Source organism: Zeus faber (assembly GCF_960531495.2).
Source record: "Zeus faber genome assembly, chromosome: 5".
Taxonomy (NCBI): domain Eukaryota; kingdom Metazoa; phylum Chordata; class Actinopteri; order Zeiformes; family Zeidae; genus Zeus; species Zeus faber.
The window spans coordinates 34,749,908-34,774,580 of NC_137192.1; the positions used below are offsets into that span (position 1 = coordinate 34,749,908).

A 24,673-nucleotide genomic window follows, 5' to 3' on the forward strand; every position below is an offset into this window, starting at 1 on the left:
GACAATGTGCAAAGAAACACATTATAAAAGGACATAGAATGCATAAAGTAAAAAAATAGAATACATAGAATGCATAAAAGTTATAGTGCAGTTCAAGAAATGGATCAAAGAAACCTTGTTTTACTTTTTGTTAACAATCATTTTGCCTGTTCCCAAATAGCGTTTTACCTTGTCAAGGTGATATCCTAACCCTGGAGAACTTTTCTTTGTAAACAACTATTTTGCCTATTCCCTGAATAGCATTTTTCCCCATCAAGGCGATATCTTAGCCCCGGAGAACCAGCCTGGAGATCTTTCAGTTTTTTGATGTCGCTGTTTCAGATCGGCCAAGCCTGATATAATGCAGTACATTACATTAATCAGACGCTTTTATCCAAAGCCACTTACAATTATTCAAACACCGACGGATGCAGCCATCAGGAGCAATTAGGGGTTAAGTGTCTTGCTCAAGGACACTACAGCATGCTAGCAGGAGGAGCCTGGGATCCAACCAGCAACCTTAAGATCACTAGACCACCAGCTCTACCTCCTGAGCTACCATCCCCACAGTGTTCAAAGCATTTAAGTTCAAAGCCACTAGTGTTCACATTTCAACAACAAGGCAATTGAAAGTGCTTTAAATAAAACATCAGAAGCATCTAGACAGTGGTGCCTCATAGCAAGAAGGTCCTGGGTTTGATTCCCGCCTGGTGCGCTGTTGGCACCGTGCTCTGGGTGGGTTATCTCCCCATTAGGTGCCTTTCTGTGTGGAATTTGCATGTTCTCCCTGTGCTCACATGGGATTTCCTCCACCTAACATCAGTAAGGGCCCCCACCAAAAACATGCACACATCATCGTCTGACCAACGATGGACACTCATCACCAGGTCCCCAGGCGCATCGATGAATGCTGCCCACTGCTCCTGGCTGCCCCCCGCCCCAGAGGAAGGACAAGCCAGGTGCTGATTAAAGATTCTTCTATCCTATAAGATAAAGTCACAGTGCAATAAATTAATGTTTGTTATTTTGTTTAGGAAAAGGCAATGGAAAACAGAAAAGTCTTTAGCCTTGATTTAAAAGAGGTGAGAGTTGCAGCAGACCTGCAGATATCTGGGATACACTGTTGTGCTGCTTCTCCATGTTTAGTTTTGACTCTGGGACCAGAAAGCAGACGTGTCCCAGACGACCTGAGAGGTCTGGATGGTTCATAACCTAGCAAAAGATCACAAATGTATTTTGACCCGAAACCTTTCAGTGCTATATAAACCAACAGTAGTATTTTGATGTATTTTGATTATCCTTGATGGACATGAAACGAGTGGAACGATCTCAAGATTTTTAAGATTCAAGATTTTTATTTGTCACATACATATACATACTTCCATACATATATGCAGTGAAATGTAATAAACTAACTAAAGAGATCTGAGAACTTGAGTAATATAATCCACTCTCTTGGTCTTAGTGAGGCCTCGAGCAGCAGTATTCTGAATCAATTTCAGCTGTCTGATCGATCGTTTTAGGGAGACCTGTAAAGACACCATTACAGTCGTCTAGTCCACTAAGGATAAATGCACGGACAAGTTAGGCATTACAGGACATCAGTAGCTGACGACAGTGGAGAATGAGAAGCTGTCAGTACTAGAAATGGGAGGTTTCACTCTTTTTACTGACTCGAGTTTGTATGAGTCACTCACTAAAGAGAGTTTTCGAGTCACTCGAGTGACTGTGATAGTGGAACGAGTCATTTTCGCGGAGGTTGCGACGCTTAAATAAAAAAAAAATAATCCATCATTTACACAAATACAATTAATATAAGAGTTGCAAGGTAGTGTGAGGGACACTTTGTCTGGCTAGTAGCAGGTAGGAGGGGTGAGTCAGTGAACGAGTCAGCGGAGACGAGGACTCACTCCCGAGACAAACGACTCGTTCACACTCGCAGATCACTAGTCAGTACGGGATGAAAGGGTTTGAGTACACACGTGTAACAGAGCACCTCTGACCTAAATTGGGGGGCTTTATTAACACTGTGACATACCTTTCACTAGGTATTTTTTTTGATGCCTTGCGAATCGCTGCCTTCCTGCTCTCAGGATTTGCAGAGGTGATGGTGCGGCTGTGATACACACCGTTTACCATGTTGTTTTTAAAAAAAAATTTATTCGGCGTAGAAATTCTTCGTCATTATCTGATAAATGATAATATTGTTGCGAGCTTGCGAGGAAGGAATTTGAAATCGTGGAGCAATTGAGTTTGTAAAGCACAACATTTTTTAAGTGAGATTACTTAGCTAGTTGACGTTAGCTAACGTTACCTGACAAACAGTGGACTGCGCAACCCTAGCAGCAGGGTTGCCAGGTCAGTGTCAGCCAGAACACTCACAGAGAGCGTGTCCCCAATACGCCTGGTTTCCTAACGTACCGTTCCATACATCATCCCCAGCCCCATTTTTATTATTTTAATTTTTATTTATACATGTTATTCATGTAATTCGCATGCAAAATAGGTCTACACAACCCGCCGACAACGCTTCAAAAGTAGCTAAATTCTGTGGGAAAGTCAAGGACCTGGCAACACTGCTGAACAGATCCGCCACATTCCGCCAGACTCTGTACACTCTCCGATGGAGAGCCAATCATAGCGTGACACACAGGACCCCGAGCAGATCTGGCAGCTGAGCATATCAGGTAACTACACCGGTCCCGGGTCAAATATCACGTTAGTTAAATGTAGTTAAATGTTGAATATAGAATATTTGTGTCTCAATTAGTCAAAGTGTCAAAAGTGTCCATGTTTGAGTTTCCTCTCAAAGTGCGCAACGCGAGCAGCCAATGTGTGAGTTTTGATGCCCGCCCAGTCAAGTCCAAGTTGACGGGGTTGGACCAAAGTGCTGCACACACACACACACACACACACACGCGCACGCGCACGCGCACGCGCACACACACACACACACACACACACACACACTAGTTTAGTTCATCACTGTGTTCTCAATTGTCTGTCTTTGTGGTGTGACCGACGCAGATCACTTCCTGAGCTTGACAGACATTCCCACACTGTGTGAGATGTACACAGCAGTCAGGCAGCAGTCCACGGAGGATTTCTTTTTTTTAAGACAATGGTAGTAAACATATTCAGATGTATGGACGGTCAATTGATTTTGCTCTTCTTCATTTGTAAGTGACACCTCTTATTGACTTGCACTATTGTGCATTTTTTTTTGAAAGGTCAATCTGCCAATTAACTGCAGTGTGACCTAATTAATTGTAATAATTGGTGCCCGATTACAGGTTCCCTTCATAAAGTCCAGACAAAAGGTCAGTAACACTTTATATTATTTATAGAAGTTATTAATGTTATTTAGAAGATCCGCTGTGCCACCATCAGAGTGAGATGTAGATCCATCCCGTGCTGTCCTTGTTGTGGTACACATGTCATATTAATAACCTTTTATCTTTTCAACCCCTCAAATCTCTATCTCTTCAGTTTCAGTCTACCCTCAGGCTAAACTGACGGCACATCCAGTGGCCATTGGCGAAAGTGACGATGTGACACTGACGTGTGAAGCGCCACATGATGTCAATGTGTCTCAGTGTTGTCTTTACGCCGAGAAGTTCGACAACATTTTTGGATTCTCGTGCCAGCAGACATTCACAGGGGCCGAGCTGCTGGCGCGTGCTACCTCACACTCCCAGGTCAATGTGCAATGTTACTACGCTGTGAAATATGACGGGAAAAACATCCCATCCCCCCACAGTGAAAAGGTCTCCATCACTGTGCAACGTGAGTACTGCTGATGTGGTTTTCTGTCTTTATTGTCAGCTCATTCTGACACTGTCTAGCCACGCATGGCTCAGCCTCCACCAGAGGGTCATTCCAGGGCTTGGCTGTTTTTTCATATCTACAATTCTTTGCATCTACATCCATCCTCCATCGAAAACATTGATTTGAAACATGATTACATGATTTGCATAAGACTAGACAGGAATTATCAGCACTCAAATGAAATTATGTCTGCATGGGGTGGAGGTCTATTGATGATGGTAGGTAAATCTAGATCTTTTATATTTGGCCTGTACGTCCAAAACCAGTGGTAGGACCAGTGCTGAACAGGCCTTTTCATCATGGTGAGGAAGTTTTCACTTGTTCACTGCCTGGATCAGTCAGCCATGATCTGAAGTGTAAGTTGTTCATTGGAAAGGTAAGCTGGAACGCCAAATTAACAAGGGTCTCTGGAAAAGAATGGTGTTTTACAGTGTCAGGCTGCAAGCTGTGATTATAGCCTGGAAAATGGGGCCATGTCTCCCTTGTCACCTTGGCGCGGTGCACACAACTTACCCGTTCAGTTGAGCGAACATGAAGCTCAAAGGATTTGCAATCATTTATGGTTGTATCAAGAAATGTTTTCTTTCAGGAATTTGGGAAAAGGGAACAACCGCAGTGCAGACATCGCAGAAACGCTCACCGACCACAGGCAAGTCATTTTATGCTTCCCAATAAACAAATAAATAAATATGTTCATAAGTAAAAAAATATAAATATAAACAAAATGGTGCTTTCTTTCAGTAATTTGGGATAAAGAAACAACTGTGATGCAGAATATTAGTATTTGACTAGTAATATTTAATTCATTATTATATAAATCTGTTAAAATAAAGTGTCCATATTCTTAATATTTAATTATTCTTATTATGAAGCCTGCCTTACATGACAAAAGCACAAGTATCTTTGTGAAGTTCCTTAAAAACAATAGTTTGACTGAATTTCAGTTTATTCTTCAGGTGCCACAGATAGTATCACCTCTGATGTTATAACCCCGGTGAATTCAGCCTCAGGTGACTCAATTACAAGTACAGGTAAATGTATTTTTTGTAATAATAATATGAGTGCACACATTGACTGAATGCTTCTTCTGCAGGTGCCACTGGTGGTGCAAGTGCTGGTCCTGGTTTTGTAGCTCCTGTAAGTTCAGCCTCAAGTGATGGAACAACAGGTAGTGCTAATGCTTCATATATCTGGAACATTTTAATATTTGGATTTCTTTCTTAATGTTCAAAATATTATCATTTATTTGTTTGTTCAGCAGATGTGCATAACAGTCCAACCGTGAACAGTCAAACAATCCAACCAAATATCACTCCTGTCTCTACCTCGTGTAAGAAAATACTTTAATTGTATGTACTTGTAGTAATACAAATTGTTGTGTTGTATAATTGTGACACAAATATTCACACGACACCTCAAAACAGGTATATTTTGTCATTTTGGCATATATATGACTTTCTGTGTTGGTGTCATAGATAAACCAGTTTAGGAGTCAGGAGGCCTAATGTTGTTGTGAAGCGCACGCGCCCTTTCATTTGAAAATGGAACAACAAGACAACGTCAATGTTACCTTTAACACTCATTTTTTCAAAGGTTATTTTGGAGAAAATGGGATACAAATGTTTTGGGTCTAGAGTAGGGACAGAATGAGAAAACGGGAAAGTATTTGTAAAACTGTTATAGTTAGTGTCACAGTCGTTTGACAATGTGACAGTTGTTTGTAACATGATGAGAAGTGAAACACAGACTTGTGAAAAAGTGGTTTTGTCCCAAAACAGGGAACATCGTGGTGAGGTTTGCGTCAGGGGTCACCGGCTGCGGGGTGACGGTAGTTGGGATCTTTCTGCTGTTGATAACATTCTACACTCGAAAGAGACCCAGTGAGTTCCAATTGAAAAAGCTAACTCTTAGCTAACATTTTTATAACCATTAATAATACCATTGAATAATGATGATTGGTATAACTTTATCACTATTAATACAAATGTACAAAATTATTCACATTCAAGAACAATAGGGACGGTAATTAAAATGCTTCATACAGCATTTGTAATGTTACATAATCATTACACATATTTAGATGTTTGCTTTTTAGTGTATTAATGTTTGGTTTGGGTTTTCTTGTAGATATCAAGATGGAAAGGAAAGGTGTCAATAATGAAAGTGTGGTAAGTTCAAATCTTTTGCATAATGTGAAACAACACCACTTAGCATAAGATTGGAGCTTTCAGCCCTTTTGGGGCGTGGTAAGTCATTTATAAGTATGCAAGGTGGATAAAACCTATTATATATGTAAATAAATATATATACTGTATATATGTGTGTGTGTGTGTGTGTGTGTGTGTGTGTGTGTGTGTGTGTGTGTGTGTGTGTGTGTGTGTGTGTGTGTGTGTGTGTGTGTGTGTGTGTGTGTGTGTGTGTGTGTATATATATATATTACAAATAATAGCACTACAATGATCTATCTCTCCTTAACAAACACTTCATTTTGAAGTTGCAAGGTGTGAATGGAGGAGTCTACAATTTGATCACTTTCGTGCCTGGGAATGTTTTTTCTACTGGTGAGATGCTTTGCTCCTTCGTGTGTTGGTACTTTAACGTGGTCTATTCAGTTCCGACAGCATAGGGATGGCGATGATCCTAATTTAATCGGCAAAGGTTTTTTTTCCCCCACAGTAAAAACTTGCAGTAACAGTTTTTTAGGTTGCCAGTTTTACATGGAAATAAAGAATTTATGACTGCTACTTTTGCAGTTTGCTGAGCTAAGCTGTTATTGGCTGACATGATCCCTTTTGCGCCTACTTTGCAGTTCACAGTGTAAAATGTGTTAGCTTCAATGGTAACAACTTTATTATAAGATGACAGCATGTTTCAAATGGGAGTTGTTTGGTTGGCTAGTACACCCTAACACAGAAATCATCCCATACTCATGCATTCAGAGCACCAGTACCTGTGCCGGTCAATTAATTGTTTTTAATTAGTTTAAAAAAATGTTAACATAATGTTGAGTTTCTCTGTGACTTGGCAGATTCTGCACAGACAAACAATGAGGAACAAACATTTGAGGATGTAAGTATAGTGAAGTCTATTTGTCCCTTTCAAGACAACATATACAGTATAATAGTGACTCATTCAATATTGTTTCATTATTTTCAAGGCTGAGACCTACCACACGTACTGCACTATCTCAGAGGTGGAAACTCCATAAGCCCAGGACGACATGGTGCACAGGTACTGGTATGCCTCTGCAGACGTATTAACATTCAAACTCTGCTGCTTCTTGAGTTTTGTTATTTTTCTATTGTATATACAAAACATTACGATTATTTACCAAGATAAGCCACAGGCAATTCTTCAAGAGCTAGCGGGCATAAAGTCTATAAACTACAATATTGTTAGCAATAGAAATTCAAGTAGTGATGATGTACATTTAATTTGCATGTTTTTAATTTACATCTGTTCATTTGTGTTTTCTTTTCATTATGCACCAGTCCTTACCATTGTATATTTTATAATGCCCCCCTCCCCACACACACACACACACACCTAGAAATACAAAAATAAACTGTTTAAATTATGAAAACATTTTTATTCAACAAATTTGTGACAATACATTTGTAGTCCTGCATGGTGAAGTATGGCTTGCAATGTGCATCTTGCGTAATGCGCATCTTGAGACCAAATAGTCTTTGCTTGTCTTAGCATGCATCCTTTGCTTGAAAACTAAAATTGAAAAAAACTGGAATAGAAACGGGTATATCATGCGTTTCATTGATAATCCATATCTGTATTAACATTTTAAATAATCAATCTTCCATTCAAATAAATATATTACAGCTATGTATTTTATCCTTCGCTTAGAATTTGCTGCTGATGTTGTAGACCACTGTTTTCCTCTTTACATTACACTAAAAATACAGAGGAAAGACGGCATTTTTAAAATACATCTAGGGAAATTAATTCCATTTAACTTACTTAGCATTTTCCAAACGGAACTTGTTTAAAACTTGGCATCTTTTTTATACAGTCAGGAAATAAAAATGTCAAAGTCGAGCTCTGCATATCTCACGTCAGAGTTATGTAATGATTTTCATTTTAACCTTTTTTTCCCCCCTGGCATCACATTTACTGTGGTTTCCTTTATTCTCTACATTGAGGGATGTAGATCGTTCAGGGTTAAAGCAACTGAGTTCTGAGTGGAGTAGTACAGCGCTATGAACAGATCCAGTTCTGCTTGGCAATGTTTTTTTTAGGTGTTTAAAGGCTTTAGTTTGTTGGCGTGGTGCTGTCGTTGGTTTAGTTTTTGTGCTGATGTCCACTTTTTAGTCGCAGTCACCTGCTGATCAGAGGAGTCAACAAGGGGAGCAACGCTGTGGCCAGAGGACCAGACAGTGCAGAGCCACACTCATCGCGTTTTCCTGCAGAAGAACCAGAACAGTGAAAAGACAGCAAATTATCTTTTTAGCACACACACACACACACCTTTCTGTCCTTCTGAAACTTCAGTTTATCACATTTAAGCAACTTGTGTTCAAAGGTGTTGAGATAAAGTTTTCTAAATTGGTTTCAATTTAAATACAAAATACACATTAAAGGAAAGCAGGATAACCCCTTTTCCTATTCTTCCCCGTCACACAAACCCTGAATCAACACACACAGCCTCAGCTTCCTGTAACTTCATCTTTTAAGAAAGGATATACATGATCTCAATGAGATCCATGGTTACTGGGGGGCAGAGCTACAGTCTCTTGTTGTCCACGACGACCATGAAGAGTTTTCTGCTGGATGACGAAAGATCTGCACAAAAGAGAGAAATAACTCAAACACTCGAGTTATATTCAGGAAATCAATCTCAATATTAAATACAATTGCATTATGGGTGGTTTTTAAATAATTCCTTCAAGGCCTAGAGGCTTTTTAGAGTATTTTCTTTTAGTAGTACTTGAAACAACCCTCACAGTCGATGTTTCCTGTCACCTCTTTGATAGTTTGCTCAGATACGAACGCTGGATACTCTGTGGCACACTGAACCATCGTGGTTTTACCCCGGGACTGCTGGGCTGAACGTGCAACATGGGAAAAGTTGAATTGCAGCAAAAAACTGAAGAGAGAAGTAGATACTTTAGATTGACACAGATTTACATATGACTGCAGAATATTTATGTGCAGCGTGTAGTTTTAACAAGAGTGGGAGTCTTACATGACAAGTCCAGTCAATAGCCACTTACAACAGCGAAGGGCTGAAAGAGAAGAGAGTATTCACAATAATAATGTGTAACAGTTTCTCCTGCCACACGCCACACAAGTGGCCTGTTCACACCCCTCCGGCACAGAGACACAGACGACGATGGGTTAAGACATCAGTTTATTGTGGAAAGGTGGCATTAGCCAGGAGCAGATGGAACATGTCACGACAGGGCTCCTATCCTGAGTGTCTGAGATGAAGGGTTTAACCTGCTGCTCGTTAGCCCAACCAACGAGCAACAGGTATGCAGCCACCCTGACCCAATCACCTAGATCCAGGTCAGGTGTGGCTACTGAAACCATCCCATCCCCACACCAAAATCATATTAAATAGCTGTTTCGAATGTTTCTGAGCCCTGTCTGTAACTTAGCATCTACCGGTGTATGGACCTGAGAGTCTGTATAAGTGTGTTGTGGTGGATGGGGCCACAGCTGATGCTCGTTGGGCTAACGAGCATCAGGTTTAAAAACCCCGTCCACACACTCGGTCAGGATGGAGCCCTGCTTCATGACATGTTCCATCTGCTTCATGACATGTTCCATCTGCTTCATGACATGTTCCATCTGCTTCATGACATGTTCCATCTGCTTCATGACATGTTCCATCTGCTCCTGGCTAATTCCACCTAGCCTCATTGCTACAATAAACTGGTGTTTACGCCCCCTGTGCCGGAGGGCCCTAAAAAAGTGGCGTGTGGTGGTGAAACTGCCACATGTGTGTATATGTTTTCCAAATTCTAAATGTAATTGAGTTAAAAACATCTAACTTTTGCCTTCTCTATTTGGCTGCTTGACGCATCTGCTAAGGTTCGGGCGCTGTCGCTGCTCACAACGTACTCTTGCATAGCGCCTAGTATACAACATATTTAATTGTATGTTACCAATTGTAAGTGCAATATTGAATATATTTAAAATCGGAAACAAAAGCAGATAAATGGCTATGGAGACAAACGTTGGGAATCTGCTATTTTAATTTATATAAGTGACACTAACCAGAGCTCATTTTGAGAGTGACTCGGGTCTCCTTTTCCTCACTACCATCCCGAAAGAAAGAAAAAACAGTCTTTATTAGTCACGCAACACACCACACTACAACACATGCTTGCACACACACACACACACACACACACACACGCTTTGATGGTGGCCGGTGAAATGGATTCTCTGCTTTTGACCCATCCTGGCTTGTCCTTCCTCAGGGGGCACAGCCAGGAGCAGTGGGCAGCGTACGTGGACGCGCCCGGGGACCTGGTGATAAGTGTCCATCGCTGGTCAGACCATGATGGTGCATGTTTTTGGTGGAGGTCCTTACTGACGTGAGGTGGAGGAAACCCCATGTGAACACGGGGAGAACATGCAAACTCCACACAGAAAGGCTCCTGTTTGGGAGATAACCCACCGGAGCACGGTGCCAACAGAGCCCCAGGCGGGAATTGAACCCAGGACCTTCTTGCTGTGAGGCAGCAGTGCAATGCACTGCACCACCGTGCCAAACAATAACATTGGACTATAATAATCAAAATAACATACAAACTGATTTTTTGTAAAATGCCTGATGATGTGGCTTAGAGACCACCATTTTATCAGAGCTGGTTATATTGAGGGTCTGACCTTTTGAAGGAGTCCATTTGGAGTAGTTTGTTCATAACAGCAACTTCTACCTCTCCAAAAACACACCCCGTCCGAGAGATGCCAAAACATAAAAAGGTACACACACACACACCTATAGTACCTGAGAGTAATCCTCTGTGACCAGAGTGAAGCCGTTGTTGTCGATGACATAACAGTTGATGTCCTGTCAGAAGGTCAGAGCACACATTAGATTTCCAAAACAACAACAGCATCAACAACAACAACAATACTGTATCAATATCAACATCAACAATATCATCAACTTTGACAACATCAATATATATATATTTATATATATATATATATATATATATATATATATATATATATATAATGATAATATGATGCTGTGTGAAAATAGCACAGGAAGAGACTTGGAGTGACAGTTCCGATGTCTACCCACTAGATGGTGGCCTCGACTCAATTCATGACATTTTCAAGGCTAGGGCCTGAGAGAGTTATGTGTACCTGAGCTGAAAGGAGTGGAGTAGACAAACGTCCCAGGAACCTGCCCTGCCGCCCTCTTGTACCACAGCAGGAAATGATCAGCATTGCACACGCCTTCCTTATCCTCCACTGTCTCTGCAGACAGATATATATAATAATGTAAATCAAAAAAACCCAAAAAACTCAAACTTTATAAACCAAAAAATAATGCATTTCTGCTGCTACTATGCATCAAATCTGCTCTCAATGTCTTAAAAATATATTTTGTAAGCAATTTTTCCCAATTTATATTGATCAATTTAGTTTTATCAATTTGGAATGCTTTGCGATAAAATCTATTAACAAAGCACAAACTATAGTTCTCAAACAAGAACTCCCCATACTCCTCACCATACCGAAGTCGCATTAATGAACCAACAGACACTTTTTCTTAACTTTAACTTAAATTCTGCTACAACTCACCACACCACTACAATCAACATCACAATCATCTCTCGAAACACAATCCAACAGTTCACACCGTTCAATATCTATTCATATGCAAATTTCCCAATTGTGGGACTAATAAAGGTTTATCTTATCTTATCTTATCTTATACTACCTCAGCATAGACTACTGTTGTTAACTGGAACTTAAATTCAATTTGAGTTTGAGTTTTTTTGAGTCTGCTAAACACCACTAGTAAACCATAATCACATAGTGCTCCATGTGACTATTAGTTAAATCATTCAGTCCTGCAGCTGCCTCTGCTGAACCAATATTTTACTAAAATGACTTTCACAACTCACTTAGCTCCAAGTTCCATCCTGAACAAAGAATCCCAAATGCATCATGTGCTAACTTTCCCACTTTCACTGTCTTTCATCAACTTCCATCATCCTTTCAGTTTATCAACTAACTTTACAGCTCTCTCCCGCCTTGTTACTTTTTTTTTTCAAATTAATTTTAAGCCTTACAGTATCCTTTCCAAGATTTAAGATTTAAAAGGGTTTATTCTTCACATACATATACATACTTTCATACATAGAGTATATGCAATGATATGCCTTTACAACGCACCCGGAGATTATGCAAAATATTTACTAAACTGAACATAATAACTAACCTAATTCCTGCCTAGCTACTAACTGAAACTAACTGATTCCTAAAACGTAATGCAGTTCGTGAATAGAATAATATAAATAAAATAAAATAAAAATAAAATAAGACTCAAAAAGATAATACAAAGCGGGTGTACAAAATAGAAGGGAATAGAGTTATGCATATGGGATAGGCTATTTGTATATACAGATATGTGCAGTAAAAATATTTACAGTATAGTATACAACAACACAACACAGCAATACAGTAACACCGAACAGAACATCAATACAGCACAGTATGTAGTAACCCAGAACAGTGATACAGTATGCAGTACAGTACACTACATACAGTACAGTAAGGCAGTGTGATTGACTCAGTGCTTTTTGTTAGGACCCATGGTGAGTTCAACATTGACAGTTCTTATGGCTTGCGGAAAGAAACTTTGTCTCAGTCTCTCTGTCCTCGCTGTGTGACTGCGGAGGCGCTTGCCCGACCGCAGCAGCTGGAACAGTCCGTTGTTGGGGTGTTGAGGAGCCTTCCTGGTGTATAAGTCCTGCAGGGAGGGGAGGGTAGTTCCAGTGGAACGTTTGGCTAAACGCAGCACCCTCTGCAGGGCCCGCCTGCCCTGAGCAGTACTGGTCCCAAACCAGGTAATGCATGTCAGGATGCTCTCCACTGCTCCACAGTAGAAGGACTTGAGGATCCCCTCCGAGACCCTGAATTTCTTTAGTTGCCTGAGGTGGTAAAGACGCTGCCTCGCCTTTCTCACCAAAGTGTCTGTTTGTAAAGTCCATGTTAAATCCTCCGTGATGTGGACTCCCAGGTACTTGAAGCTGCTCACCCTGTTGACAGAAGTCCCTTTAATCACCAAGGGCGTGTGTGTCCTGGGTTGTAATCCTCACCTAAAGTCCACAATCAGCTCCTTAGTTTTGCTGACGTTCAGGAGGAGGCTGTTGCCCTGGAACCAGAGTGACAGGTCAGCCACCTCCTCACAGTAGGCCTTCTCATCATCGTCAGTGATCAGGCCCACCGCGACGGTGTTGTCAGCAAACTTGATGATGGTGTTGGAGCTGGACCTGGCCACACAGTCATGTGTGTACAGGGAGTACAGTAGGGGGCTGAGGATGCAGCCCTGGGGGGATCCTGTGTTCAGGGTGAGGGAGATGGACATGTGCCTCCCCATCCTAACCACCTGGGGATGGGCTGAGAGGAAGTCCAGGATTCAGGCACACAGCGGAGTGTTCAGTCCTAGCTCCGACAGCTTGACAGCCAGTCTGGTAGGGACTATGGTATTGAAAGCTGAACTTTAGTCAATGAACAGAAATCTCACAAAGGCCGCCTTTCGGCCATCCAGGTGCGTGAGCGTGGCTGGGGAGGAGCTTCTGTTGTAGTTTGTTATATTCTGCAGCCCCTGCCACAAGCGTCTGGTGTCCCGTTGCTCCATCTGTGGCTCATCTCTGTCCCTAAACATCCCTTTAGCGTCCTTCACCGCCCTCCACAGATTGTATGATGCCACTTTGTAACCGTCCATATTTCCGGATACAAGACTGTTGTTGTAAGCGGCTGTGCAAGCATTCAGAGAGCTGCGGATGGATTTATCGACCCACGGTTTCTGGTTCGGAAATATCTGAACTTTCACCGTGGGAACGATGTTATCTGCTGACATAGCTATGAAACACGTAGCTACTTCCGTAAACTCGCTGACGTCACTGGAACTTGATTGGATGTCCCAGTCTATATCATTAAGAGCATCCTGAAGTGCTTTATTTATTATTATCAATTTTATTTTGTTATTCATTTATCTTAATTTATTTTTTACAACACCAGAAGTTCCTCCCCTACCCTCAACGCTTTTGTGAGGAGGGAGAAAAAGTACTATTCGGCTTTCTTCCCCTCAACGCTTTTGCTAGGAGGGGTCAAGAGCAACTGACTTTAGTTATTAATTTAATTAAATTTAATTTTGACAGCACCAGAAGTTCCTCGCTTACCCTCAACACTCTTGCTAGGAGGGAATGAGAATAATCTATAATAATTATGTCTTCAAAAATGTGGACTTTATGATTGAAAAAACCACGATTCTCTTGATCGATGCAACATTGGCCACTTCATCCACTTTCCCTTCCTAACCTGTGTGGTTGGCGACACGTCTGTCTGGGGGGGGGGGTTCTGAGTTCAACAAAGCTTCTTCAACGATCCTCTAGATCGATATAATATCTAAGCTTACTCAAAGCTTTTCCTAATCGTGCAGTATCTCAGTAAGTCCTCACCTTAATTTATTCGGGATTCTCGTGTGGCCTCAGCTGGATCTGTCTGTCATGTCCAGACGACTCCTTCTTGGATATCTTACGGCCGGTCACTGACTGCAGTTGTGCACATAACCTGGGCATGAAGAGGTCCAACAGAGTCAACCAGAGAGTCTCATCGTCACCAAATTGTTGGAGAGATTCTCTTGTGTTGTCGGTAAGGTTAATCTGCCCGCTACAGGAAAACAAAACTGAGAGTATTAAAGATATGTTTTTGGCAGAATAAAGAGAAAGATACAGTCATGCTTCAAAGCTGTCTTCTGATCAGTCTACTCTTGTTTCTGACGAAGAGGGATTTATACCGATGAGAGGTTGTGTGCCATTGTTCAGGTGTCATTTACAACACTGACACTCAATTATCTCCCTGGGTGTTACCCTCAAACAATGATTTAACAGTCAAACTCCAGTCACAGACGCAATCCTACTATGCCATAAAACAAACACACAATGCTCTTTTAAGCCCCCCTGGAGTTATCCTTATCTCCACACAAGGTTAGGTGAGGATGGAATGTGGTCTGGTTTTTCCAATACTACCAATGACATTTTTTCAAAAGAACAGTCTCTTCATAAAAACTCTGATTCATTAAAATCCAGAGACAATGAGTTTTGAAACTACGTAACATACAAAAAGCTGTTGTCCTATATAAAACATCATTCAAATAATTGATCATGAGCATTTTTCTCTCACACCACGCCCACTTACCCTAAAAAAACACGAGTCGTCACTTATCGACCAATTCACTTAACGACCTGGTCCTTAGAACGTAACTCAGTCGTTAAGTGAGGAATACCTGCAGTACCAAAATCTGAGAAGGGCTGCCATCTCATTGTCATGAATGAGTCACACACACACCGTCACAAAATCCCTTGAACATCCGCCTGACAAGGTCTCTCTTTTCTTCTACTTTATTGTTCCAGTTGTGACAAGAATTTCCAATTGTTCCAAATTTATTACGTTTTCATCAAATACATGTTTGTTTCTATGTTTCACTTGCAATTTTCCCGCTCTTGGAGAGGCAATTGGATGTTCAAAACATGTTAAGATGGTCCCTGTGGAAATGCTGGGCACTTGTTATCCCACAGGTCGTCCAGAGGAGTTATTTCAAGCGGTTATTGATGATTATTCAAGATTGGTTAAGCAGGTTGAGAACTCCAATTGCAGATTAACTCTGTCTTGGATGCAATGGCACAAACACCCAGTGGTGTATGGCCAGCCTGCTGACAGCACCAAACAAAAAAATATATAGACGAGCAAAATCATCCAATTCTCAATGTTAAATTGTAGTTTATCTAGTATGTCTGCTAAGTTCAAATTCAATAAAGATTTGTGGTTTAGGGGTATATCAGATGACCCTGACCATTGCTAAAGCTAGCCCTGGGTCAACACATTTTACATCTAGCTGACCTGTGCTGAGGATAAAAACACACTTTCACAACATATTACTTATAAAACATGTTCATTTATTTTTCATAAAGAATAAGAAATAAATTACTGTTCATGAAACCTGTTACTGTTGCATTTGTCTCTGTCTTACCATCTGCAGCACTTCCTGGTGACTGAGAAAGTAACTGGGCTGACAGTTTGTGTCCTTTAATGTGCCTGTGTACACTGATTGCACTACGGTTTAGCTGCTGTGTGAATACGCTGATGGAGTTTGAATTTATTTTGTGCAGTAAAGGTCTTTCCACACTGCTCACAGTGATATGCTTTCTGTCCTGTGTGAATGTGCTGATGAATATTAAGATCACGTTTAACATTGAACCTTTTTCCACACTGTACACACTGGTAGGGTTTATCTCCTGTGTGACAACGCTGATGTTGTGTAAGTTTATTTTTTACATAAAAGCTCTTTCCACAATGTTCACAGTGATATGATCTCTCTCCTGTGTGAATACGCTGGTGCCTGCTCAGAGCACTTTTTATCCTGAAACTCTTGGCACACTGCAGACACTGGTAGGGTCTCTCTCCTGAATGAATACTCTGATGTACTTTGATTTGACGTTTTGTACTACAAGTCTTTTCACAATGTTGACAGTGGAATGATCTCTCTCCAGTGTGGATGGTCTGATGTTCTTTGAGACGACTTGGCCACCTGAAGGTTTTCCCACACTGGTCACAACTGTGACTTCCTGGTGCCTCCTTCTGTGTCCGGGTGGTTCCAGAGGTTCCTATTGGCTGAGAGGCTGCAGAGGGGAGGAGACTCTCTGCTCTGATCTCTCCACTTCTCAGCTGTTGAACGTAAAGCTCACTGTGACTCTTCTTGATGTGTTTGTGGAGGAAGATCTGAGATGTAAAGCAGTACCGACATCCAGGACAGGAAAATCCCAGAGTCTCGGCCATCTGGGAGTTCACTCCTTTAAGAAGTGAGGGAGAAAAAACAACGGATTATTCTGAAAGGGCTCCAGTGACTTAAGATGTTGAGTGTAAAGAGTGGATGCACACAGACATAAATATCAACTCTGGCAATAATCCTTCAAGATCTTCAATCAACAACCACAAAATGAACAAGCAATAGCAAATTGATCGAGGCTGCGTAATTAAAAGAGATTCCGAGTAGTAGTGCATGTATTTAAGTTAAAATACGTGCTCCCATCCAATAGGAGGGGTGTATGTGGTTTGGGTTGGACATGCTTGGACGATTCATGCCCGACGGCCTGCGATTTTTACCCCACAAACAACATTTGGGCCCATTAAGCACTGGGATTTCAGGGGTGGGTGGGGCAGCCAGGTGGGCTCCCTGCCAACTGTGCTCGGGTCCTGAAAACTTGCCCCCAGTGCCGGGTGATGTCCGGCTTGCTGTGCACCAGTGGGGCTGCAGAGAGTGCTGCCGGATGGCTTCCAGGGTAGCTGTTTGACGGCTCGCCATCGGGGTCATGACTTCTCTGTGGGTTTGAGGTTCTTCCGTGGCTGCGGTGCTTTGGGCTCAGGATGTTCTTGCGGGCATTGGGTGTCTCACTTCTGCCTGACCCGTGGGTGGATGCAGAGCCTCTCTGCTAACCGGAGGCTAAGATAATTTTCTGACCTCATACACCAGAACTAATGGGGGATCAATCCTGGCAGTCCCAGAGAGTGTGAGGAGACCCTGCACCCCTGAGGCCCACACATACAACCCACCCCCACATGCAGCACCCTTATGCCGGCATAAGACGCAGCAGCAGGCACAGAACCCAGGCCCAGAGCCAGGTTCCACGCCGACAGCCTGCCAGAACTGCGCGAGCCGGCAGGGCCCCCATTGCCCACCAACGCCCTGTGCAAAGTCCAGGCCCGCCATACCGCAACCAGCTAGTTGCCCCACACGGTCGGAATCCCCGAGCACCCACTCCTCAAGTACTGTACTTGAACAGCTCAGAAATCGGAGAACATACAAAGTGGCTTCGAATTTGCAATCAAACTGCACCTCAAACACTACATAGTGCACCTTTAAGTAGCATTTAGAATGGAGGACTTTTACAAGAATTCTATTTCATCAAAGTATTTTTACATTCACTATGTGTACTTTGTTCGCCACTAATTACATTTCATCTTCTCCTAAAATGCAAAGACTTTAAAAGGATATTTTTGGGGCAGGACAGGTTTGTAGGAGAAAAAATAAAAAGTTACCCGACTTCGGCTCAGCACTAGCTGGTTCAAAATCAGAATCTGGACCTGAGCTACTGGCTGCTTCTGAAACTTCACCGTCAGCTCTGTTCTCCTCAGTTTGGCTTTGACAAGTGCTCTCTTCATCATCAGAGTGCTGGTGCAGGTCTGGAGGTAAAAATACAGACACAGAAGAAGTGTCATTCTACTAATTTTTACACACACAGACACACACACACACACACACACACACACACACACACAGCCGTTCCCTAATTCAAGATTCAAGATTTTTATTTGTCACATACATATACATACTTCCATACATATATGCAGTGAAATGTAATGCAACGCACCCGGTGATAGCACACACTATGTCCTAGGAAAAAATTAAAAAATAAAATAAAATAAAAAGTGGAAAATTCCTTTCTAATAGACCGACTAACTGACTCCTAAAACGTAATACAGTAAGTGGAATACTTATAGAATAAGATAAAAAATATATAGAATAAAATACAATAAAAATAAATTGAAATAAAATGGAATAGGTTGAAGGAATATGCCTATGTATATACAGATATGTGCATTTAAAGTGGCATGTGAATTAAAGTGGCATGTGAATGTGAATAGTGTGAGGTAGTGTTTGGGATAATACAGCACAGTATACAACAGTACGGCGCAGCAATACGGCATCACGAACAACCCTGAACAGTGATACAGTATGCGGTACAGTATGCTACATACAGTACAGTAGGTAGTGGAGCCTAGTGCATGGCTCAGTTAGGACCCCTGGTGAGGTCAGCGTTGACAGTTCTAATGGCGTGCGGGAAAAAACTCTGTCTCAGTCTCTCTGTTCTCGCTGCGTGACTGCGGAGGCGCTTGCCTGACCGCAGCAGCTGAAACAGTCCGTTGTTGGGGTGATGAGGATCCTTCATGATCCTACGGGCTCTGCTACTACACCTCCTGGTGTATAAAGAGCGCCGGCGCAGGCGACCGCTAGGGGCGGCGCCACTATCGCCACTAATGATGCCACCTCCATGAGCTGGAGCGTTGTCGTCCATGAAGATGAAATGAGGCCTGTGTTGTTCATGCAGGGGCACAATGACTGGATGAATGATGTTATTCAGGTAGTATGGGCTTGTCACTGTACCATTCACAAAGTGTAGGGCAGTTCTGTATTGACCAGACACACCTGCCCACACTGTAACACCACCACCACCAAAGGCTCGTCTGGTGACAACAGTGGCTGATGCGTAGCGCTCTCCTTGACGTCTCCATCATTTCTGCTCAACGTGAATTGACTTTCATCAGAGAACAGCACTGAGGCCACGGGTCCCTCGTCCAGCGTCAATACTCCCTGGGCCATGCAAGACGATGATGCCTGTGCCTGGTGGTGTGGTCAGGTGCCCTTGCAGGTGGTCTAGCACGCAGACCACGTTGATGTAAACGGTTTTGAATGGTCTGACGTGACACTTGGTGCCTAACACCTCCCTTAAATGTGCCTGGAGTTGAGTGCCATCATCATGCGGTTGCGCAGGGCACTGTTCACAATGAAGCGCTCATCAGTGTGGGATGTGGCCAAAGGACGTCCACTTCTATGCCTTTCTGTGACTCTTCCAGTCTCTGTTTCTCTGTTGCAACCTGCTGATGACGCTCTGTGACACTCTAAGCTCAGTGGCCACTTCCCTCTGACAACATCCTGTTTGAAGCCTCGCCAGGCGAGGTGCTGTTGATCAGTTGTTAGGTGTGGTCTTGGTCTCATGATGTCAACATGTGAACAGCATGATGAAGAGGACTGTTTAAATACCAACTCTAATTGAACCAGGAAATGTATTGGTCCATTCATGGATCAAACACCTGTTGTGAATTTTGCCGTTCAGCTCCTTGTTAGAGAACAGCAAGTTGTGCAAAAAGTACTGAAACACTGAACAGTTGGACATGTGCATTCAATAGTTGAGAGAAGGTCTAATTAAGTTGACCTGTAAAGGTAATAGTGCATTTTAGGTTCATCCTGAAATTTCACCCGAAAGCCCCTAACTTTTTGTGAGTAGAAGAAAAGAAGAAACAGTCTTTATTTGTCACGCAACACACCACACTACAACACACACACACACACACACACACACACACACACACACACACACACACACACACACACACACACACACACACACACACACACACACACACACACACACACACACACACACACACACACACACAAGAAGAAAAACAGTTACCTGATAGAGGATGTGTAGTCTCCTTCCAACCGGCATCACTGTCTTCGGTCTCAGGTTCAAAACAGTGTGGAGAGGGGAGCTGCTCAGCACCACTTGGTTCAAAAGCAGCAGCTGGATCATCTACTTCTCCTTCCATCTGCTCTCTGAGATCCCCAGTTTGGCTTTGATGAAGCTGGGACCACTGAGGGCACTCTTCATCATGTTCAGTCTTCACAGGGAACTCCTCCTCTTCCTCTTTAATATGTGGGGGCTCTGGCTCCTCCTGGCCCAGATTGGGGCTCCACTCCTGCTGCTCAGGGGGAAGCTCCTCTTTACAGACAGAGAGCTGCTGGAGCTCTGGAGGCAACACTGAAATACAGACACAGAAAGGTGTGAAACCTTGAGATTGGTGCATTCCACTATATACACTTTGCAATGAGTTTTCTTATCCTTGAATCTAATCAATTTGTAAATTCTGAATACACGTGACAGCGGAACCGTGTAGTCCATGGTGTTTCTAGCGGAACATCTTCAGGCAGACATAGGAAGTCCATAGAATTTAATTATAATTGTGAATATATACATATCTAATCATCATATCATTTTTCTTTAATTGGGCATCAACTATTTAGGAACCCATTACATGCCAACAATGATCCAAATGGTGACAGAAAAGAAACGCTTACCTGATGGAGGTTCTGTGGTCTCCTTCCAACCTCCACCACTGTCTTCAGTCTCAGGTTCAGAACAGTGTGAAGAGAGGAGCTGCTCAGCACCACTTGATCCTAAAGCAGAAGCTGGACCTTTTGGATCTACTTCTGCTTCCATCTGTTCAGTTGAGGTGCTGGCTACAGGTTCTGCCTCTCTGATATCCACAGTTTGGCTTTGATGAAACTGGGACCACTGAGCGCACTCTTCATCAGGTTCAGTCTTCATAGGGAACTCCTCCTCTTCCTCTTTAATGTGTGGGGGCTCTGGCTCCTCATGGCCCAGACTGGGGCTCCACTCCTGCTGCTCAGGGGGAAGCTCCTCTTTACAGACAGAGAGCTGCTGGAGCTCTGGAGGAAATGCTGTGATACAGACACAGGGAGGAAAACTAGGACAGTGAGACCAAGCTGAAGTGGAAACTTCAGTAAAATCTTGAGATCTCTTAAGATCTTGTTCTGAAGAAGAGTTAGTAGATGCAGTAGTAATCAAAGTGGTGGTAATACTTATAGTGGTAGTACTTCTTGTACTTATAGTTAGTACAGTAGCAGTACTAGCTGCCTTCTCTCTTTCATCGTCAACTGTCATTTAACCACAGAAATAATAGATTTCCTTTTTTTAAGGCAAAAGCAGCCACTTATCAAGTGGTGAACAGAGTCAGACTATCTGAACAGGTTTTAGGTCAGACAGGAATATAGTTCCACCCCACACAACCAAACTAGTTCTGGAGGAAACAATAAAATTGTATTCATCCCAGAGGGAAATTCGGGGAAACTCCAAATTTGCTCAACTGTAATACATCTTTTAAATGGACTTACATTTACTGTTTGGAAGCATCTATATGCTTGCAGCTTCCATTTAAAGCTATTAAATGATTATCAATGAAAGCATGTGGTAGTAATATCAATCAAAGTTTGCCTGGTTCCAGACCTGCTCTGTGCAGCACAACTCGGGGACTCGGTGCAGCGTCCAGTAACTCGCGTTGGTCGTTGTTTTCTTCTTGTAAACGAGAAACTTTCTCCTCGTATTCTGAGATGGTTTTTTCAAATAATCCTAAAATCTCCTCCACAGCTGCAGCCAGAGGACGGCTGATATCTGCTCTCAGGGTTTCTAACCTCCACATTTTAACACGACGACGGAAAACTGCTGCGGGGAACATCAACAAGCTACACTGACGAGCTTCCGGTGCGTCGCTGAAAATGTTCCCCCTGAAACTACACTGACTACAGGGTTCCGTTGCGGCGTGTTTTGTATGTGGATGGATGTTTATTATTTAAAATTTCATCGATTGCTACTTGTGCAAAAACAAACCCTTGGAACGATACAGAGAAGATGAGCAGTGAAGCCGTGTTCGATTTTTTCATCAAAATATGAATGATGATATTTCGCCTTTGATTTCCATGTTATTCAACCATACCAACCTTTCGAATTATTATTACATTATTACATTACATGAACATTGTTTAATTGTCACAATCTCATAATGTAAAATAGGTCCTTGTTTATCTTTATACATGTTTTATTTGTAAGTTATCTAATGTACTGTCTGTAACAGTGTTTTTTTAAATTTATATATATATTTTTTTTTAACCTGTGCCGTCAGCATGCTGGGCATGTAACACAGAGTATTTGTTCCATTGCATCCAGGACAGAGTTAGTCTGCAAGTGGAGTTCAAGTTGTCAACCTGCAATGCAACACTTTATTCATTCTTAAATCATCAAGAACTGCTGCAATAACTCTGCACAGCTTTTGGTTATAGAGAACCAACACCTCTTTGGAGAACAATTTATCATGTCTGGGTTTATAAACAACTGATCACTACTCCAAGAGGAGGAGAGTCACCACGGTGAGACAAATAAACATAAAACCAAACAACATTTACACAAAAACATAAACATTGGACGACAACATGTATTGAAAAACAGTCGATTCGGTCCAGGAAAAACAGAACTACAGTCACGTGGCCTCTTCCTGTCATATGAAGTATGAGGTTATGTCAGTAAATGAGGGAGGAAAGGAGAGGAACGCAACCAGGAGGGAGCTGGGATGCACTCCAAGCAGGTGTGGTGGTGTTTGTGTGTGTGTGTGTGTGTGTGTGTGTGTGTGTGTGTGTGTGTGTGTGTGTGTGTGTGTGTGTGTGTGTGTGTAAGGTGTCCACAGGTGTGTATACATCACTTATCCCAATTGGTTCTGGCCTCTCAGGTCGGTATTATGTTGCGGCGCCTACAAGCAGAGGAAAGGGCCCCGAAGCCCCCCCGAGCTCTGCAGACGCGTAGGCACCCTACGCCTGCAGGAAAGCCTCGAGTACCCTGCCCTGCGGCCACAGAAGACCCCCGGGCCCCCAGAGAAGCCGGAGAGCCGTGGAGCAGCGCCCACGCTGGCCCTGAGGAGCATGACCCAGTCCCGGGGAGCACGGGGAGACACGACACCCCAAGGGCGCACACATACAACCAACCCCCAGGTGCAGGCACAAGACGCAGCCGCAGGCACAGAACTCAGGCCGCGGGCGCCGACAGAGCAGCACTCCGCCCGAACCGCCCGCCCCGCAGGCGAGCCGACAGGACACCTAGGCCCACCCACGCCCCGTGTAAGGGTGAGGCACGCCCCAATGCAGCTGACCAGATGCCCCACCCGGCATGTTGCCGATGCCCATCCATTTCCCAGAGGATGCTCAGCGTGGGCCACATGGATGTTAGCCGCCCCCCCGCCGATGCAAGCAGGCCGCCACATATGCGAGCTGTGCAAGAGCTTATAATGGATGAGTTGCATTTTGGAGTTGTGGGTCATAGAAAAGGCGTTGCAAATAAGCTTCAACAGGTTGATATCGGTGGGAACAGCAAGGTCTCTTTCCCATTCCATTGTAGGTAAAGATAAGGTGTCATCTGGGTTTAATAAAGTCTGTATATTCTGGAAAAGGGATTTTTCAAGTGACCGATATGAGTGAGATGTTCAATCACTGGTGGTGGTTGTAGGATGTTGTAGGATGTTGTTCGTAAATTTGATTTTAACTTTAAGAGACTGCTGTAGTTTAAGGAATTGAAGGAGCAGTGGCCACCGATATTATACCTTTGGGTTAAGGTTGGGAAGGATATAAGCAAATTGTTTTCAAAAATGTGTTGCAGATGAGTAACTCCTTGTCTTTGCCAAGACATGACGATTATTGGTCTGTTTTTGACCAGAAAATCCGCGTTGTGCCAGATTGGCCTGAATTTGTTTGGAGACAGAGTGTGACTACTGAGTTTGAGGAATTTCCACCAGGCTGACAGAGTTGTTGCGATAAATGCGTTTTTAAAGCAATTATATTTCCTTATTGATTCAATAAGGAATGGGAGATCAGATAATGATAGTGATGAATAATGATAGAGAATTAAGTTATCTAATGTACTGTCTGTAACAGTGTTGACGTCAGGAGGGCTCTGATGCGTGTGAACACCAGGAAAGCTGCGGGCCCAGATGGCATATTCAGGGGTGCCCAATAAGTCGATCGCGATCGACTGGTAGATCGCGAAGGTAGTGCGGGTAGATAGCACGCCATTCAAAAAAAAATAAAAAATAAAAATCTGCAAGGAAACGACAAAACCGTGGTCAACATGATCAGTTCAGTTCAGTCGTGCAACTTCTGTCCTCAAAGCTGCAGTGCCATGATTTGGGGAAC

General features: G+C 42.8%; 1 protein-coding gene across 1 annotated transcript; it reads right to left on the reverse strand.

Moving 5' to 3' along the window:
- Window positions 1–16,014: 16,014 nt before the first annotated feature.
- LOC307229962 (uncharacterized protein) lies at window positions 16,015–22,140 on the reverse strand (the record flags this gene model as incomplete). Its single annotated transcript, XM_080000097.1, has 5 exons — window positions 16,015–16,871; window positions 18,118–18,261; window positions 20,334–20,681; window positions 20,999–21,382; window positions 21,948–22,140. The coding sequence occupies 5 exons, from the start codon at window positions 22,138–22,140 to the stop codon at window positions 16,135–16,137; spliced, it is 1,806 nt and encodes a 601-aa protein (XP_079856223.1). The 3' UTR covers window positions 16,015–16,134.
- Between the last annotated feature and the right edge of the window lie 2,533 nt (window positions 22,141–24,673).